The sequence below is a fragment of the Acartia tonsa genome, chromosome 8 (assembly GCF_053477335.1).
Source record: "Acartia tonsa isolate MP-2025a chromosome 8, ASM5347733v1, whole genome shotgun sequence".
Lineage (NCBI taxonomy): Eukaryota > Metazoa > Arthropoda > Copepoda > Calanoida > Acartiidae > Acartia > Acartia tonsa.
Window position 1 is genome coordinate 6,168,244 of NC_137267.1, and position 18,666 is coordinate 6,186,909.

Sequence of the window (18,666 nt, forward strand, 5' to 3'; positions counted from 1 at the left end):
CTGGGTAAGACAAACGAACATTCACAACTATAGAGTGTCAGAACTAAAAAGGCAGAATATAAATTTATAAGTCTAAAGCAAATTATGAGTAATTTTGTCCCAAAACTGCATAAATACAGGATAATGTTTAAGGACATACTTACATTTTTAGGACTTGTTTTAAATGTACTTACGGACTTTCTGGTAAAGATAATAGAGTTGCTACGCTTCCTAAAACGTACCTGTTCCTATTATTCATCATGCAAAGTTTGAAATCGATAGGACAATTCTAACTTGTCGAAATTAACGAAAGAGCTAACCGAACGGACGGACCCTAATCAGTAATCATGGAAAGCTTCGCTTTTAAAAATGTTAATATTACCTATAATCTAAACTCTACTGCAAGTGTGTTTTAATGTATATTGAAGGAGTAAAGCGTACATAAGTAACTTTTTTTCTACAGACGTACGTATGGATATAACCTAATTATAGAGTTGCTATATATCACTATAAAATAAAGCCTAAATTGTAAATATGTATGTATTCTTTTAAACTACAATAAATATGCAAAAATAACTACTTTTAAAATAACATTTATTTTCAATTATTGTTTATAAGATATCACAACCGAATATTTTATTGAAATTTGACATAGGTATAAGTCTTCAAATTTGGTTGACTAGGTAGTTAAAATAATTTTTAAGAATTAAAATTTTAAAATATGATATTTTGACCAATTTAAAATATATTTTAGCTGACAAAAATGGATATATGACAATTATGTAGATAAATATGGTGATGTAATTTCTTGTTACCGTTTAATTAGGCGGCAAATTCCGCTGAAAATGGCGCGAAACTCCGAGGCTGGAATTTAGTTTGCAAAGGCGGGAACGCCGGTAATGCCGCGGCCAATGATCAAGGCGTGAATGTCGTGGGTGCCCTCGTAGGTATTCACAGCCTCCAGGTTCATTACGTGCCTGGAAATAAATTTAATTTTAACTATCAAATTCTCAACTATATTAAAATAATTATGAATGCATAGGTATGTTATAGAATTGATTTTTTTTTATGATAATCCTATAATATAAAGTAATAAGCTTTTTTGTCTGTAGCAAAGGATCTCGCTAACCGCTGAACCGATATGGTTCTTCTTTACAGTGAAGCCTCTTGTAGGCTCTGAGGTGGTTTTAGGCTATTTAATTTTTAAAAAAATAAGTCTGGGTATGGTTTTAGGCTATTTTCTACTCTTCGAATATAGAACAACTAGATGCTAGGGGCTCAGCCGCTAGTAAAATATATAGAGCAATAAAATAAAATTGACACAACGTTATAAATGTTTTTGCAGGGATCTATAGGGATAAGACAATGGCCGATAAAATGATCCCAAATGCTTTTACAGAAAATTACCTTTTCTGTAGATTACAATTAGTGGTTAAAACGTTTGGACACTCAATTTAATAATCCAAATACAAAATCCAATTCAAGTCCTAAAAGTTGTTATACTAACAAATATGAGAACGTTCTTATAAAACTTTAGGGACTAGTGTAACAAACAGCCCAATGTCCCCTCCGTCTCTTTTATTTTGTCTTTTGTAGCATGACCGACAGACTGACGGAACAAGTAAACCATATTCTATATGCACATTAGTAAAAGGAAAAACTATTCAATCGTCTATCTTTATTAGTAGCAAAGAAAATCACACTTTCTTCAAACCGGAAGACAGACGAACATTTGGAAATATAGACATTTGGAATTATAGCTTCAAATAGAAAATAAATCATTTCCTCAGCAACTAATAAAAGAAACAAACCTGATGATGTGGTATTCATCTGAGATTCCGTTACCGCCAAGCATATCCCTAAAATATAATAAACATTATGATTAAGTGTAATAAATTCGCTTGTTGTCTAGCGAGTGTTGGTTTTAATGAAGAGAAAGCATTGAAAATCTTTTTTTAATTGGTTGAGGAAGTGAAACTATATGCCTTTTTCCCAAAAACAGAAAGTTGGCACTTCCAGCCAAAGGTCTTAGAATCAAAGTTTTTTTTAGTAAAATAGGTAGGTATGAATAGGTCTACTGCTAAATGTGACCATCCCTTGAGGTAAATTCATTCAAAGAAAGAGGGGGAGGTATTTTTTTAGAGCCATTCCCCTAACCCTCACCCAAAATAATTATAAGCCTTCCCAGGACTTATGAGAAGCTACCTTGTAAATGTTCAGCGGTTAGAAAGATCCTTCGATTCAGACAATCAGACATCCTGTTACTTTATTATAAGGATATTATCATAAAAATTGTATCTACAAATTTCGATTGAAAGTTCTGCATAATAAAAAAATACTCAGCATTAATTGTTTGTGAGTATCTTAACTCTTTCGTGGTAAAAAGGACATCATGGGAGAAATTTTAAATTACAATGTGTGTGTGTGTGTGTATGTGTATGAGTATGTGAATGTGTGTGTGTGTGTGAGAAGAGTTTAGGAAAAATACAATGATAAGGATACTCATTGTTCATTTAAATTCCATTTTAGTTACATAATATAATTGCCTTCACACTGTTTTTTAGCTGATAAATAAGATAGGGGTTTGAATTCACGTTTGAAGATTCTACAGCAAAATCAAAAATTGATTTTGTCTGTCGATTTATCCATATTTTAATATTTCTATAATTTGCTATATATATGAATGTTGTCATCCTTGTTTTGTTATCCGTTTATAATCTTCCCTTTTTTTTGTGTGTGTGTGTGTGTGTGTACGTGTGTGTATGTGTGTGCATTTCACGGTCAATCATTAGAAAGTACTTTATCATTAAACAAGGATGACAACATTCATAATAATCTTCAATATGTCAGAGCTTTTTGCCATTGTTAGCATGTGCAAATAGTTAAAAGGAATTTTATAATGTCCTATGTTTATTTACGGAGGGATATTTGTAGCCCTCCTTCCCTTTTCTTCTGTTATTTTTAGTTGGGAAGTAATTTTTAGGTTGAATTTAAAAAAAAAATTACGTTGGGTCATAAAAAGCATTAGTCAAAATTAGTTTCTGATTCACTAGTCAGAGAGCAAATCCTCACACCCTACCCCATTAGAACCTGCAAAAGATCACAAACCTTGTTTTAAAGAGAAAACAATAACTTTATTTTTTTAAATTAAAATTCTATGGATGTATAAATGCCAGTGTTGGATGTATATTTGACATGTGTTTAGATTTGTCAGATGTATATTTACCAGTCATTGATGTATTATTGATGACAGTATAAATGATATGTTAGATGTAAGTTTGCCAGGAGTTTCAATATCAAATTCATTTACTAGCGGCTTTGCCCCAAGAGGTTTTCGTATTTTAGATTTAAAAGAAAAATAAAATAAAAAATTTGGGGGGGGGGGAGGAATTTTTTTTTTTTTTTTTGGGGGGGGGGTAGTCAACCCCATTATTTTAATTTTAGATTTAAAAAGAAATATTTTTGTTTTGGGGGAGGGGTATTTTCATTTTTTGGGGGGTTGGGGGTGTCCCACCCCCCAAGAAAATAGTTATAAACCTTCACTGGACCTATGAGAAACTACCCTGTAAAGGAGAACCAGATCGGTTCAGCGGTTAGCGAGATCCTTCGCTACAAACAAACAGACAGACAAACAAACATCGTTCTACTTTGTATTATAGATATAGCAAAAATTCAGTTTTCAATAAATACATCTATACTTTTGAAAAACAATTTATTGGCGAAAATACATATACTATACTTTTGCTTGATGTGTAAATGGCAGTCCCCCCTTTTGCATAATCCAAATATATTTGTTCTTATTTCTGCAAGTTAACAACGAACAAAGGACACATAGAGAAGGTTTGCTATTAAAAGTGAAACACTCACAGACGTGTGGTTGAAAAAATAAGAGTTGGTAAAAAAACATTTATTACCAGCTAAACATTAGTTTTTTTATCTGATAATTAAGAGTTAGTCAGGGAGGGAGGGCACATTGGGATTTTTATTACAATAGTCCACAAAGTTTTATAATAACATTTTCTTATTCGTTAGATAGCTTTTATTAAATCTTAATTGGTTGGTTTATTATGTTGAGTGTCCTAACGTTTCAACCACTAATTGTAATCTACAGAAGGGGTAATTTTGTGTATCATGATTAAGATTTTACATTCATTTATTAACCATCGTCTTATCCCTTTATACCCTAAGAGTTAATACTTCTTCTATCATATATTTTTAGACATCATTAATTTAACCAGTGTTGCGGATCAGCATTGATTGTATGCGGATCCTCCAAATTTGGTCAGTGCGGATCCGGATCCTTGACAATAAAAATAAAATCACCGACCAGGGGTATACGAAAAGGGAAGGGGAGATTATTTACTAAGTATATTTGCGATAACTTTTATTGGGTATAGTCCTTTCCATGACATCGCTCCATATGGGGCGATGATTTTAATTGATCGCCTCTTATGACAAGGGGCGATGTATTGGCTCCTTGAAAGGAGCGATTTAATAGCCCCTTATAACAAGAGGCGATGTTATGACTCCTTGAAAGGAGCGATTTGATAGCCCCTTGCCCTAAGAGGCGATTAAATGATCCTTTATCGCTCCTTTATCGCCCCTTCTAAAGAGGAGATGATATGTCCTCTTATCCCAAGGGGCTATTTAATTAAATATCGCCTCTTCATGGCCCCTTCACTATTATATATATCTTAGTCCCTTGATGGCCCCTACATCGCTCCTACATCGCCCCTTCATCGCTCCTCCATCGCTCCTTCTCCAAATTTATATTACATTGTACTTTGATGGCCCCTACATCGCCCCTCCATCGCTCCTACATCACCCCTTCATCGCTCCTTCTTCAAATTTATATTACATTGTACTTTGATGGCCCCTACATCGCCCCTCCATCGCTCCTACATCGCCCCTTCATCGCTCCTTCTTCAAATTTATATTACATTGTACTGTGATGGCCCCTACATCGCTCCTACATCGCTCCTTCATCGCTCCTACATCGCCCCTTCATCGCTCCTTCTCCAAATTTATATTACATTGCAACTTGATGGCCCCTACATCGCTCCTACATCGCTCCTCCATCGCCCCTTCATCGCTCCTTCTCCAAATTTATATAACATTGCAACTTGATGGCCCCTACATCGCTGCTACATCGCTCCTCCATCGCTCCTCCATCGCTCCTACATCGCCCCTTCATCGCTCCTTCCACAAATTTATATTACATTGTACTTTGATGGCCCCTACATCTCTCCTCCATCGCTCCTCCATCGCCCCATCGCCCCTTAATAGCCCCTTACCTTAATTTATATAAAAAAAGCCCCTACATAGCCTCTCCATCGCCCCTTAATAGCTCCTTACCTTAATTTTTATAACATAGCCCCTACATAGCCTCTCCATCGCCCCTTAATAGCCCCTTATCTTAATTTATATAACAAAGCCCCTACATAGCCTCTCCATCGCCCCTAATAGCCCCTTACCTTTATTTATATAACATAGCTCCTACATAGCCTCTCCATCGCCCCTTAAAAGCCCATTACCTTAATTTATATAACATAGCCCCTACATAGCCTCTCCATCGCCCCTTACCTTAATTTATATAACATAGCCCCTACATAGCCTCTCCATCGCCCCTTAATAGCTCCTTACCTTAATTTATATAACATAGCCCCTACATAGCCTCTCCATCGCCCCTTAATAGCCCCTTACCTTAATTTATATAACATAGCCTCTACATAGCCTCTCCATCGCCCCTTAATAGCCCCTTACCTTAATTTATATAACATAGCCCTACATAGCCTCTCCATCGCCCCTTAATAGCCCCTTACCTTAATTTATATAGCATAGCCCCTACATAGCCTCTCCATCGCCCCTTAATAGCCTCTTACCTTAATTTATATAATCCTTACCTTAATATATATAACATAGCCCCTACATAGCCTCTCCATCGCCCCTAAATAGCCCCTTACCCTAATTTATATAACATAGCCCCTACATAGCCTCTCCATCGCCCCTTAATAGCTCCTTACCTTAATTTATATAACATAGCCCCTACATAGCCTCTCCATCGCCCCTTAATAGCCCCTTACCTTAATTTATATAACATAGCCCTACATAGCCTCTCCATCGCCCCTTAATAGCCCCTTACCTTAATTTATATAGCATAGCCCCTACATAGCCTCTCCATCGCCCCTTAATAGCCTCTTACCTTAATTTATATAATCCTTACCTTAATATATATAACATAGCCCCTACATAGCCTCTCCATCGCCCCTAAATAGCCCCTTACCCTAATTTATATAACATAGCCCCTACATAGCCTCTCCATCGCCCCTTAATAGCCCCTTATCTTAATTTATATAACATAGCCTCTACATAGCCTCTCCATCGCCCCTTAATAGCCCCTTACCTTAATTTATATAACATAGCCCTACATAGCCTCTCCATCGCCCCTTAATAGCCCCTTACCTTAATTTATATGGCATAGCCCCTACATAGCCTCTCCATCGCCCCTTAATAGCCTCTTACCTTAATTTATATAATCCTTACCTTAATATATATAACATAGCCCCTACATAGCCTCTCCATCGCCCCTAAATAGCCCCTTACCCTAATTTATATAACATAGCCTCTCCATCGCCCCTTAATAGCTCCTTACCTTAATTTATATAACATAGCCCCTACATAGCCTCTCCATCGCCCCTTAATAGCCCCTTACCTTAATTTATATAACATAGCCCTACATAGCCTCTCCATCGCCCCTTAATAGCCCCTTACCTTAATTTATATAGCATAGCCCCTACATAGCCTCTCCATCGCCCCTTAATAGCCTCTTACCTTAATTTATATAATCCTTACCTTAATATATATAACATAGCCCCTACATAGCCTCTCCATCGCCCCTAAATAGCCCCTTACCCTAATTTATATAACATAGCCCCTACATAGCCTCTCCATCGCCCCTTAATAGCCCCTTACCTTAATTTATATAACATAGCCTCTACATAGCCTCTCCATCGCCCCTTAATAGCCCCTTACCTTAATTTATATAACATAGCCCTACATAGCCTCTCCATCGCCCCTTAATAGCCCCTTACCTTAATTTATATAGCATAGCCCCTACATAGCCTCTCCATCGCCCCTTAATAGCCTCTTACCTTAATTTATATAATCCTTACCTTAATATATATAACATAGCCCCTACATAGCCTCTCCATCGCCCCTGAATAGCCCCTTACCCTAATTTATATAACATAGCCCCTACATAGCCTCTCCATCGCCCCTTAATAGCTCCTTACCTTAATTTATATAACATAGCCCCTACATAGCCTCTCCATCGCCCCTTAATAGCCCCTTACCTTAATTTATATAACATAGCCTCTACATAGCCTCTCCATCGCCCCTTAATAGCCCCTTACCTTAATTTATATAACATAGCCCTACATAGCCTCTCCATCGCCCCTTAATAGCCCCTTACCTTAATTTATATAGCATAGCCCCTACATAGCCTCTCCATCGCCCCTTAATAGCCTCTTACCTTAATTTATATAATCCTTACCTTAATATATATAACATAGCCCCTACATAGCCTCTCCATCGCCCCTAAATAGCCCCTTACCCTAATTTATATAACATAGCCCCTACATAGCCTCTCCATCGCCCCTTAATAGCTCCTTACCTTAATTTATATAACATAGCCCCTACATAGCCTCTCCATCGCCCCTTAATAGCCCCTTACCTTAATTTATATAACATAGCCCTACATAGCCTCTCCATCGCCCCTTAATAGCTCCTTACCTTAATTTATATAACATAGCCCCTACATAGCCTCTCCATCGCCCCTTAATAGCCTCTTACCTTAATTTATATAATCCTTACCTTAATATATATAACATAGCCCCTACATAGCCTCTCCATCGCCCCTAAATAGCCCCTTACCCTAATTTATATAACATAGCCCCTACATAGCCTCTCCATCGCCCCTTAATAGCCCCTTACCTTAATTTATATAACATAGCCTCTACATAGCCTCTCCATCGCCCCATAATAGCCTCTTACCTTAATTATGTAACATAGCCCCTACATAGCCTGTCCATCGCCCCTTAATATCCCCTTACCTTAATTATATAACATAGCTCCTACATAGCCTCCCCATCGCCCCTTAATAGCCCCTTACCCGATTTTATATAACATAGCCCCTAAATAGCCTCTCCATCGCCCCTTAATAGCCCCTTACCTTAATTTATATAACATAGCCCCTACATAGCCTCTCCATCGCCCCTTAATAGTCCTTTACCTTAATTTATATAAAATAGCCCCTATATAGCCTCTCCATCGCCCCTTAATAGCCAATTTATATAACATAGCCGCTACATAGCCTCTCCATCGCCCCTTAATAGCTCCTTACCTTAATTTATATAACATAGCCTCTCCATCGCCCCTTAATAGCCCTCCATCGCCACTTAAAAGCCCCTTACCTTAATTTATATAACATAGCCTCTACATAGCCTCTCCATCGCCCCTTAATAGCCCCTTATATCCTCCTTCAAAACAGTTATACACCTTCCCAGGATCTATTGGAAGCTACCCTATAAAGGAGAACCATATTGGTTCTGCAGTTAGCGATCTTCTTTGATACATACAGACAATGATCCTGTTACTTTTTATAAGGATTAAAAATAAAATGGCCTAAAGCCATCTCATTACCCATAGGAAGCTTCACTGTAAAGGAGAACCATGTCGGTTTAGTGGTTAGCAAGGTACAGACAGACATACATACAGACAAAGATCCTGTTACTTTATTATAAGGATTAAAATAAAATAGTTATTAACCTCCCCAGGACCTATGAGAAGCTACCCTATTAAGGAGAACGATCTCAGGACCTATAGGAATCTTCACTGTAAAGGAGAACCATATTGGTTCAGCGGTTAGCAAGATCCTTCGGTACAGACAGACATTCATACATACAGACAAAGATTCTGTTAATTTATTTTAAGAAATACAGATAAAATTGTTATAAACCTTTCCAGGCCTAAAACCATCTCAGGACCTAATTTCTGCCGTTGACAACTCGAGTTAAGTTACTATATTATTTTTACAATGTTTAACTTATCTGTTATTATTGGCTGACGAAAAGTTTGGGCAAAAAAAAAATTTATTCTTCAATGAAATATCTCTCCAGTATAATTTTGCCAAGTGCTAATTTATTAAGAATAAAGTTTGCCACAAATTTACCAAAAAATCTCATTGTCATTTCGCCAGGGAGGATTAGGATAGTTCCCAAAGTGTTATAAGTTGGCTTATCCAAGAGTGCTGTCTAGTCTCCAAAGTTTTATAATACCGTTTTCTTATTCGTTAGATTAACAACCTTGGGGACTTTTTATTGTTTTGTGATTGTTTAGTTCATTAAGTTGAGTGTCTAAATGTTTCAACCACTAATTCTAAACTAAAGAAGGGGTAATTTTGTGAATCATCAATGGGAATAATTAATATATAAACATACATATATATACAGTGTTTTTTTTTATGAGAGCATTTTTGAAAGCAATTTTACCCTACTTATAGTTATCAGAATTTAATGATTAATGGCTTATTCTCTTCGTTTTTTATAACCATTAACAGAAAAGCAAAAAAATATTTCAGTTTTTATTTAAAAAGTACAGTAAATTCAAAATTTCAAAACATGGGTGTCAACATCTAAAATAGTTATTTCTCGCATCGTATTATAAACGGCTTTCCGCGGATATAGAAAGTACAATTATGAGATTAAAACTAGTTTTTTTAGCCCCGAGGTGCAGAAGGCACCGGCTAAAAAAACTGGGTTTAATCTTATGATTGTACATATCTATATTCGTAGAAAGCTGGATATAATACGATGCTAGACATAGTTTTTTCGTATGGATGAGAACCGGTTCCTATCCACCGGATTCAAATGAATACGAGAAATGGTTTTAGCGCATTTTTCTTATGCTCAAATCTTCTACCCTTTCCAAGAATGGAGGGAGTACATTGGGGGGCCAGTATTCCCTCCCTGGTTGAGATATGGCCTTCAAATTTCAAAATGTTCTAGTACATGTCACAAGTAGTATCTATATAAATTTTTAGCTCAATATCTCAACTTTGAAGCGTTTTGCAGCCATTCTTGCAAAGGTAGATTATAAGAAAAATGCACTAAAACCATTTTTAGATGTTGACACCTAAGTTTTAAATTTTTTAATTTACTGTACTTTTTGAATAAAAACTGAAATATTTTTTGCTTTTCTATTAAAGGTTATAAAAAAGAAGAGAATAAGCCATTAATCATTAAATTCTAATAACTATAAGTAAGGTAAAATTGCTTTCAAAAAAGTTCTCATAAAAAAACACACTGTATATATGTATATATATCATTTTATCGACAATCGTCTTATCCCTGTAGATCTCTGATTATCAGAGCATTTTTGAAATATTTGCTGCTTATTTTTTGGCTGCCTTTGGCAAAATAATTTTTTTTCATAAAAAATGTATACAAAATTATCGTATTAATTTGGTAAATATATCATTGCACTTGAATTATTTTTAAGTCACTAACGGCTAATCCCATAGATGACCCTAGGAGTACTTTAATGAATAGATGTGGTGGAGAGGGGGGGGAGGGGGAAGGTTAAGAATTTAAGGGAAGTGATACCTTCCGGGGGCTGAAAGTGTTAGTCCCCTCCCCAAAATGAAAACTTTTCCTGCGAGTAAAATAAGCTTCAATGTAAAGGAGAAGCATATCGGTTCAGTTGATACTGATAAACATCCTGTTACTTTAATGTAAATATTAGTTTAAGGATAGTCTGTATAATCTCAGGGATAAAGGAAACATTAGGCAATTTTTACAATAGTCTCCAAAGTTTTATAATGAAGTTTTCTTATTCGTTGGCTCAAAACTTTGGGGACTTTTGTCATATTTTGGTTGTAGTGTTGCAATTTTGTGTATCGTTATTAGGGATGGATAAAAATTTATCGGCCATTGTCTTATTCCTTTAGATCCTTGGTATAATCAACTGAATAACAGTTCCAACAACAAAAATTAAGATATTGCTTCGCTTTTTATGGACAAATATCCTGTTATTTTATTATAAGGAAAAAAAATAAACTATCTTAAAATCATCTCAGTACTCAGCGGTTAGCAAGATCCTACGGTATAGACAGACAGACATACATCATATCGGTTTAGCAGCAAACGAGATCCTTTGCTACAGACAAAAAAAAACTTTGTATATCGATTAGCGGCTACACCCCCAGCATCTATTGGCTCTGTATTCAAAGGGGAATGAATAAAAGCCTAAAGCCTTCCCAGGACTTAAAATAGAATAGCCTAAAACCATCCCTCGACTTAAAATAAAATAGCCTAAAGCCATTACAAGACAAATATTAAGCTTACCTGAAATAGAAAGCCCAATCTGTTTAGTAGTTATTGAGATCTTAAGTTTCAGAACAGAAAGCCTTACTAACGTGGACAAACACAGGATATTTCGGACAAATGTCGGAGTGGACATTATATAAGTAAAACGCAGAAGTGTCTATAATATCTTAAAAATTAGGTTTCAACAACATTTGTTTAGTTATTTCTACACAGGTTAGGTTAGGTTAAGATATAAATATACAAATAAGCCCCCTGCAGGGGTTAGGCATATAAAAAAACATATTTGACAGTTGTAAACAATGTGACAAAAAAATATGTTTTAGTTTAATGAAATGTTCTATCTGTTTCAAACCTTTGCCTTTCGATAGAACTTACCTACTTTGGAAAACTGTTAGACTGATTTTAAAATTTCAGTCTGTGAGAAAAGATATTCAAGATTTTTTTTTGTTTTGAAAGATTTTTATCTTATAAATAAAATAAAAGACACTCCTGCGTTTTACATAAGCAATGTCCACTCCGACGATTGTCCCATTCCTAGGTTTGTCCACTCCAACGTTTGTTTATGTTTTACTACTTTATATAATAGGATAATATGTATTCTTCTTTTATATTTCTCTTTTCTTATTCACTTGCAGCTGCGCTCTTTTTAATGTAAGGAGGCAGAAAAATAGCCTAAACCAATTAGGGGCTTAAATCTGAAAATGAAAAAGCAAAAAACCATCCCATGACCTATGTGAAGCTTCCCTTAAATGGAGAATTTAGTCAGTTTATGAAATTTTTAAGCTTCAGACCAAAAAAAATACTTTTTTTGTTAAAAGAGAGACTTTTCTACAATTAGGGCTAGTCCTTTCGTCATTGCTCTTCTCATTAAGTTAAGCATGTGGTTTTCTCTGCTATTGTTAAAGATAGACTGTTGAGATTTTTAGTGAATATTCCCATGACATATGTATATCCAGTCTATAAATTATTTTGTCTGTCTCTCAATTATGCTTCAAAAGACTTAGGTTTCGTGATAATCTTTGAGTAATAGCATATTCTCTTAAAGTCTGCTCTATAACTTACTTTGTCTGTTTGTCCATTATATGATCCTTATTCAAATTTCTATTTAACTAAAAAATTTCATTCTCTTAGTTTTTTTTTTTCTTTATTTCATTATGTTATTATATTATTTATATTTATTTTATTAATTCATTATATTTTCATTATAATTTTCCTTTTTAAATGCGAAACTTTTCTATAGTAAGGATTGGTTTGTCCGTACGTCCAAACGGTTAGACGACATTTTCTTTAATTTAGACATGTTATAAATATCCTATCGATTTCAAACTTTGCAGAATGATTTCTATAACAGTTGGGTACAATACTATATTCATTACTAGAAAGTATGTACGTCCATTTTTTTGTATAATATCATTGTCCCATTCATCTGGGTTTTGGAGTAATGTTTCTTAGGACAACAAGGTTTAGTATTATAATCAAATACTAAAAATAAAATTATGCCCTTTTACTATATTCTATACTAGCAGATTCGCCCCTAGCCTCAGGGGCTTTGCCCCAAGAGGTGATAAAATTTTTTTTTGGCGAAATTCGTAATAGGACCAAGAAAATCTTCAGCAAAAAAAAAAATGGGGGGGGATTTTTTTGTTTTTGGGGGGGTTGGGGGTATCCCACCCCCCAAGAAAATAGCCTAAAACCACCACAGGACCAGTAGGTATATTCCCTGAATAGTAGAATATAATCGGTCCAGTGGTTACCGAGATCTTAAGGGACTGACAGACGGACAGACAGACGGACAGACAGACGGACAGACAGACGGACAGACAGACAGACGGATGGACAGACATCATTCTACTTTGTATTATAGATTTACGCTAATTTTAACAAAATTTATGTTTGACCTCCTGATTTTAGAGCTTTGCTTTTGTGAATGTTGTTATCCTTGTTATCTTGCTTTTTTTTCCTTTTTCATAACCTATTATATAAAGTAGTAATCTTTTTTTTGTCTGTAGAAAAGCTAACCGCTGAACCTATATGGTTCTCCTTTACAGTGAAGCTTCTTTTAAGTTCATAGAGGGTTTATAATTATTTCGAGGGAGGGTATCTCCACCCTCCCAGAAAATTCACCCCAAGAAAAATATTACCCCATCCCCTCAAAAAATCTTTTTAACTTTTTAAAAGCAAAGCTTTTCTATATTAAGGATCAGTCCGTACGTCCGTAACGGTTAGCTATTTTCGTTAATTTAGGCACGTGATTCCTGTAGTAGAAAGGTACGATTTAGAAAGTCTATAATCATTATCAGAATATCCATACGTCCATTTTAAGCATACTAATTATTAACTTACAACAAATTTTTATGTATCAAAATTATCCGATTAATCTGATTTCTGGGATACTGATTCCTAGGACAACAAAATAGAATGTTATAAGCGAATCATATCTATAATCAAGTCCAAAAAATGTGAGTACGTCCTTAAGCATTTTCCTGCATGTAAGCAATTTCTCAATAAATTTACTTACAATTTTGTTTCGAATTTTAAATTTATGTTCTGACTATTCAGTTCTGACACTCTACATTATTAATGTTCATTAAAGGACGCCTGCAAGAAATAACACGCTTTAACTGCTAAAAGACTGCCACAAGAAGACCCAATACCCCAAATTATAAGCCTTCAGCTTCAATAACAAAAAAGTTCTAGGCATTTCAAAATAGCATTTTATGTACAATGGAATTTTTGAAAGATTTCCAATGCTCATAAAAGAAAAAACAATATTAAATTACGTTGCCTAGACATAAAATTATAACCTTATCTTTGTCAGAAACTTAGATTGCCTGTAACTGATTACATTTTTACAATAAAAACACCACATTTCATAGTCAAAATCTATGAAAAAAATCGATTTAAATTGCATTTTTAAACGAAAATCATAGCGGAAACAAAGGGGTAAACTAATACAAGCTTAGCTGTGATTGGTTGTTAAGCTGATTCAGCCTTCTGATTGGCTACAGTACATTCGGTACAACGCAAGTAAAACTTATTTTTTTTTAATGATTTTGACTATAAAAATGGGTATTTTTATTGTAAAAATATAATTAGTTACTGGAAACCTAAATTTATGACAAAAAAAATAAGCTTATAATTTTGTTTCTAGGCCACGTAGTTTAATTTTAAAGTTTTCAACATGAGCATTGCAATTCTTTCAAAATTTCCATTGTACATAAAATGTCATTTTAAAATGCCTAGAACTTTTTTGTTATAGAAGCTGAAGGCTTCAAATTTGGGGTATTTGGTCTACTTGTGGCAGTCTTTCAGCAGTTAAAGCGTGGTATTTCTTGCAGGCTTCCTTTAAACTTTTTTCTACCGTTTCAGAGCTTTGCTTTTATAAATGTTGTCATCCTTGTCATCCTTTTAAAACTTAAATTTAAAACTGTAGAGGGTCACATTCCTTCCTTACCTTAATGCCCTACCTTCTATAATGAAGGGGCAATACAATTACAGAGGCTGTACAGGAGCCATAAAGGGCCTATGTTATATAAATTAAGGTAAGGGGCGATGAAGAGGCTATGAAGGGGCTATGTTATATAAATTAAGGTAAGAGGCTATTAAGGGGCGATGGAGAGGCTATGTAGGGGCTATGTTATATAATTAAGGTAAGGGGCTATTAAGGGGCGATGGAGATGCTTTGTAGGGCCTATGTTATATAAATTAAGGTAAGAGGCTATTAAGGGGCGATGGAGAGGCTATGTAGGGGCTATGTTATATAAATTAGGGTAAGGGGCTATTTAGGGGCGATGGAGAGGCTATGTAGGGGCTATGTTATATATATTAAGGTAAGGATTATACAAATTAAGGTAAGAGGCTATTAAGGGGCGATGGAGAGGCTATGTAGGGGCTATGCTATATAAATTAAGGTAAGGGGCTATTAAGGTGCGATGGAGAGGCTATGTAGAGGCTATGTTATATAAATTAAGGTAAGGGGCTATTAAGGGGCGATGGAGAGGCTATGTAGGGGCTATGTTATATAAATTAGGGTAAGGGGCTATTTAGGGGCGATGGAGAGGCTATGTAGGGGCTATGTTATATATATTAAGGTAAGGATTATATAAATTAAGGTAAGAGGCTATTAAGGGGCGATGGAGAGGCTATGTAGGGGCTATGTTATATAAATTAAGGTAAGGAGCTATTAAGGGGCGATGGAGAGGCTATGTAGGGCTATGTTATATAAATTAAGGTAAGGGGCTATTAAGGGGCGATGGAGAGGCTATGTAGGGGCTATGTTATATAAATTAAGGTAAGGAGCTATTAAGGGGCGATGGAGAGGCTATGTAGGGGCTATGTTATATAAATTAGGGTAAGGGGCTATTTAGGGGCGATGGAGAGGCTATGTAGGGGCTATGTTATATATATTAAGGTAAGGATTATATAAATTAAGGTAAGAGGCTATTAAGGGGCGATGGAGAGGCTATGTAGGGGCTATGCTATATAAATTAAGGTAAGGGGCTATTAAGGGGCGATGGAGAGGCTATGTAGGGCTATGTTATATAAATTAAGGTAAGGGGCTATTAAGGGGCGATGGAGAGGCTATGTAGAGGCTATGTTATATAAATTAAGGTAAGGGGCTATTAAGGGGCGATGGAGAGGCTATGTAGGGGCTATGTTATATAAATTAAGGTAAGGAGCTATTAAGGGGCGATGGAGAGGCTATGTAGGGGCTATGTTATATAAATTAGGGTAAGGGGCTATTCAGGGGCGATGGAGAGGCTATGTAGGGGCTATGTTATATATATTAAGGTAAGGATTATATAAATTAAGGTAAGAGGCTATTAAGGGGCGATGGAGAGGCTATGTAGGGGCTATGCTATATAAATTAAGGTAAGGGGCTATTAAGGGGCGATGGAGAGGCTATGTAGGGCTATGTTATATAAATTAAGGTAAGGGGCTATTATGGGCGATGGAGAGGCTATGTAGAGGCTATGTTATATAAATTAAGGTAAGGGGCTATTAAGGGGCGATGGAGAGGCTATGTAGGGGCTATGTTATATAAATTAGGGTAAGGGGCTATTTAGGGGCGATGGAGAGGCTATGTAGGGGCTATGTTATATATATTAAGGTAAGGATTATATAAATTAAGGTAAGAGGCTATTAAGGGGCGATGGAGAGGCTATGTAGGGGCTATGCTATATAAATTAAGGTAAGGGGCTATTAAGGGGCGATGGAGAGGCTATGTAGGGCTATGTTATATAAATTAAGGTAAGGGGCTATTAAGGGGCGATGGAGAGGCTATGTAGAGGCTATGTTATATAAATTAAGGTAAGGGGCTATTAAGGGGCGATGGAGAGGCTATGTAGGGGCTATGTTATATAAATTTAGGTAAGGGGCTATTAAGGGGCGATGGAGAGGCTATGTAGGGGCAATGTTATATAATTAAATTAAGTGGCTATTAAGGGGCGATAGAGAGGCCATATAGGAGCTTTGTTATATAAATTAAGGTAAGGGGCTATTAAGGGGCGATGGAGGAGCGATGTAGGGGCCATCAAGTTGCAATGTAATATAAATTTGGAGAAGGAGCGATGAAGGGGCGATGTAGGAGCGATGAAGGAGCGATGGAGGAGCGATGGAGGAGCTATGTAGGAGCGATGTAGGGGCCATCAAGTTGCAATGTAATATAAATTTGGAGAAGGAGCGATGAAGGGGCGATGTAGGAGCAATGAAGGAGCGATGTAGGAGCGATGTAGGGGCCATCACAGTACAATTTAATATAAATTTGGAGAAGGAGCGATGAAGGAGCGATGTAGGAGCGATGGAGGGGCGATGTAGGGGCCATCAAAGTACAATGTAATATAAATTTGGAGAAGGAGCGATGAAGGGGCGATGTAGGAGCGATGAAGGAGCGATGTAGGAGCGATGTAGGAGTGATGTAGGAGCGATGTAGGGGCCATCACAGTACAATTAAATATAAATTTGGAGAAGGAGCGATGAAGGAGCGATGTAGGAGCGATGGAGGGGCGATGTAGGGGCCATCAAAGTACAATGTAATATAAATTTGGAGAAGGAGCGATGAAGGGGCGATGTAGGAGCGATGAAGGAGCGATGTAGGAGCGATGTAGGAGTGATGTAGGAGCGATGTAGGGGCCATCACAGTACAATTTAATATAAATTTGGAGAAGGAGCGATGTAGGAGCGATGGAGGGGCGATGTAGGAGCGATGGAGGGGCGATGTAGGAGCCATCAAAGTACAATGTAATATAAATTTGGAGAAGGAGCGATGAAGGAGCAATGGAGGGGCGATGTAGGAGCGATGGAGGGGCAATGGAGGGGCGATGTAGGGGCCATCAAAGTACAATGTAATATAAATTTGGAGAAGGAGCGATGAAGGGGCGATGTAGGAGCGATGAAGGAGCGATGTAGGAGCGATGTAGGGGCCATCACAGTACAATTTAATATAAATTTGGAGAAGGAGCGATGTAGGAGCGATGTAGGGGCCATCACAGTACAATTTAATATAAATTTGGAGAAGGAGCGATGAAGGAGCGATGTAGGAGCGATGAAGGGGCGATGTAGGAGCGATGTAGGGGCCATCAAAGTACAATGTAATATAAATTTGGAGAAGGGGCGATGGAGGAGCGATGTAGGGGCCATCAAGTGGGTTGTTATATAAATTAAGGTAAGGGACTACGGAGGGGCGATGGAGAGGCTATAAAGGAGCCATCATGGGGCTATAGCATAGCCTCTTATCATAAGAGGCGATATGAACGCCCCTTTAAAGGAGCTATTAAGAGGCCATGAAGGAGCTATAGCATAGCCTCTTATCATAAGGGGCGATATGAACGCTCCTTAAAAGGGGCTATCACATCGCTCCATATGATAAGAGGCTATGCTATAGCTCCTTGAAGGAGCTATAGAAAATCATCGCCCCATATGGAGCGATGTCATGGAAAGGACTATACCCCTTTTATTTAATGAAATCTTCCAATTTTTAACATGTAAAACAGCCTGCTTAATTGCTTCAAGATCCATGTCAGATCTATATAGGAAATAAATGTCTATAAACGAGCTCAAGTTTTCCAAGGAATATTTGTTTAAAACTCATAGTGCTCCAATAATCCATAATAAACTCTCATTGCCCAGAACGATAAGACCCATTATTTTACTTTATTAAAAATAAATTCCTTTTTTTAATTTCATGTTGCTATATACCTTATATCAATGTATTTAATTTCTAATCATAAAAAAGAAAATTTAGATTTATAATATAATAAATTTAAGAAAACTCTATTTTAAAAGAATTCGATTGTGGCGACAC

At 36.5% G+C, this 18,666-nt stretch overlaps 1 protein-coding gene across 6 annotated transcripts in view; it reads right to left on the reverse strand.

Annotated features, from left to right (window-relative positions):
* Positions 1 to 556: 556 nt before the first annotated feature.
* Positions 557 to 18,666, reverse strand: part of LOC145325875 (glutaryl-CoA dehydrogenase, mitochondrial) — a 30,348-nt gene continuing 12,238 nt past the window's right edge. For all 6 annotated transcript variants that reach the window (XM_080168848.1, XM_080168849.1, XM_080168853.1 and 3 more), the window contains 2 exons: positions 1,791 to 1,838; positions 557 to 956 (listed from right to left, as the gene is read on the reverse strand). In XM_080168848.1, coding sequence (XP_080024974.1) covers positions 851 to 956; positions 1,791 to 1,838 — 154 coding nt within the window. In that variant the 3' untranslated portion in view covers positions 557 to 850. The remainder of the gene's footprint in view (positions 957 to 1,790; positions 1,839 to 18,666) is intronic.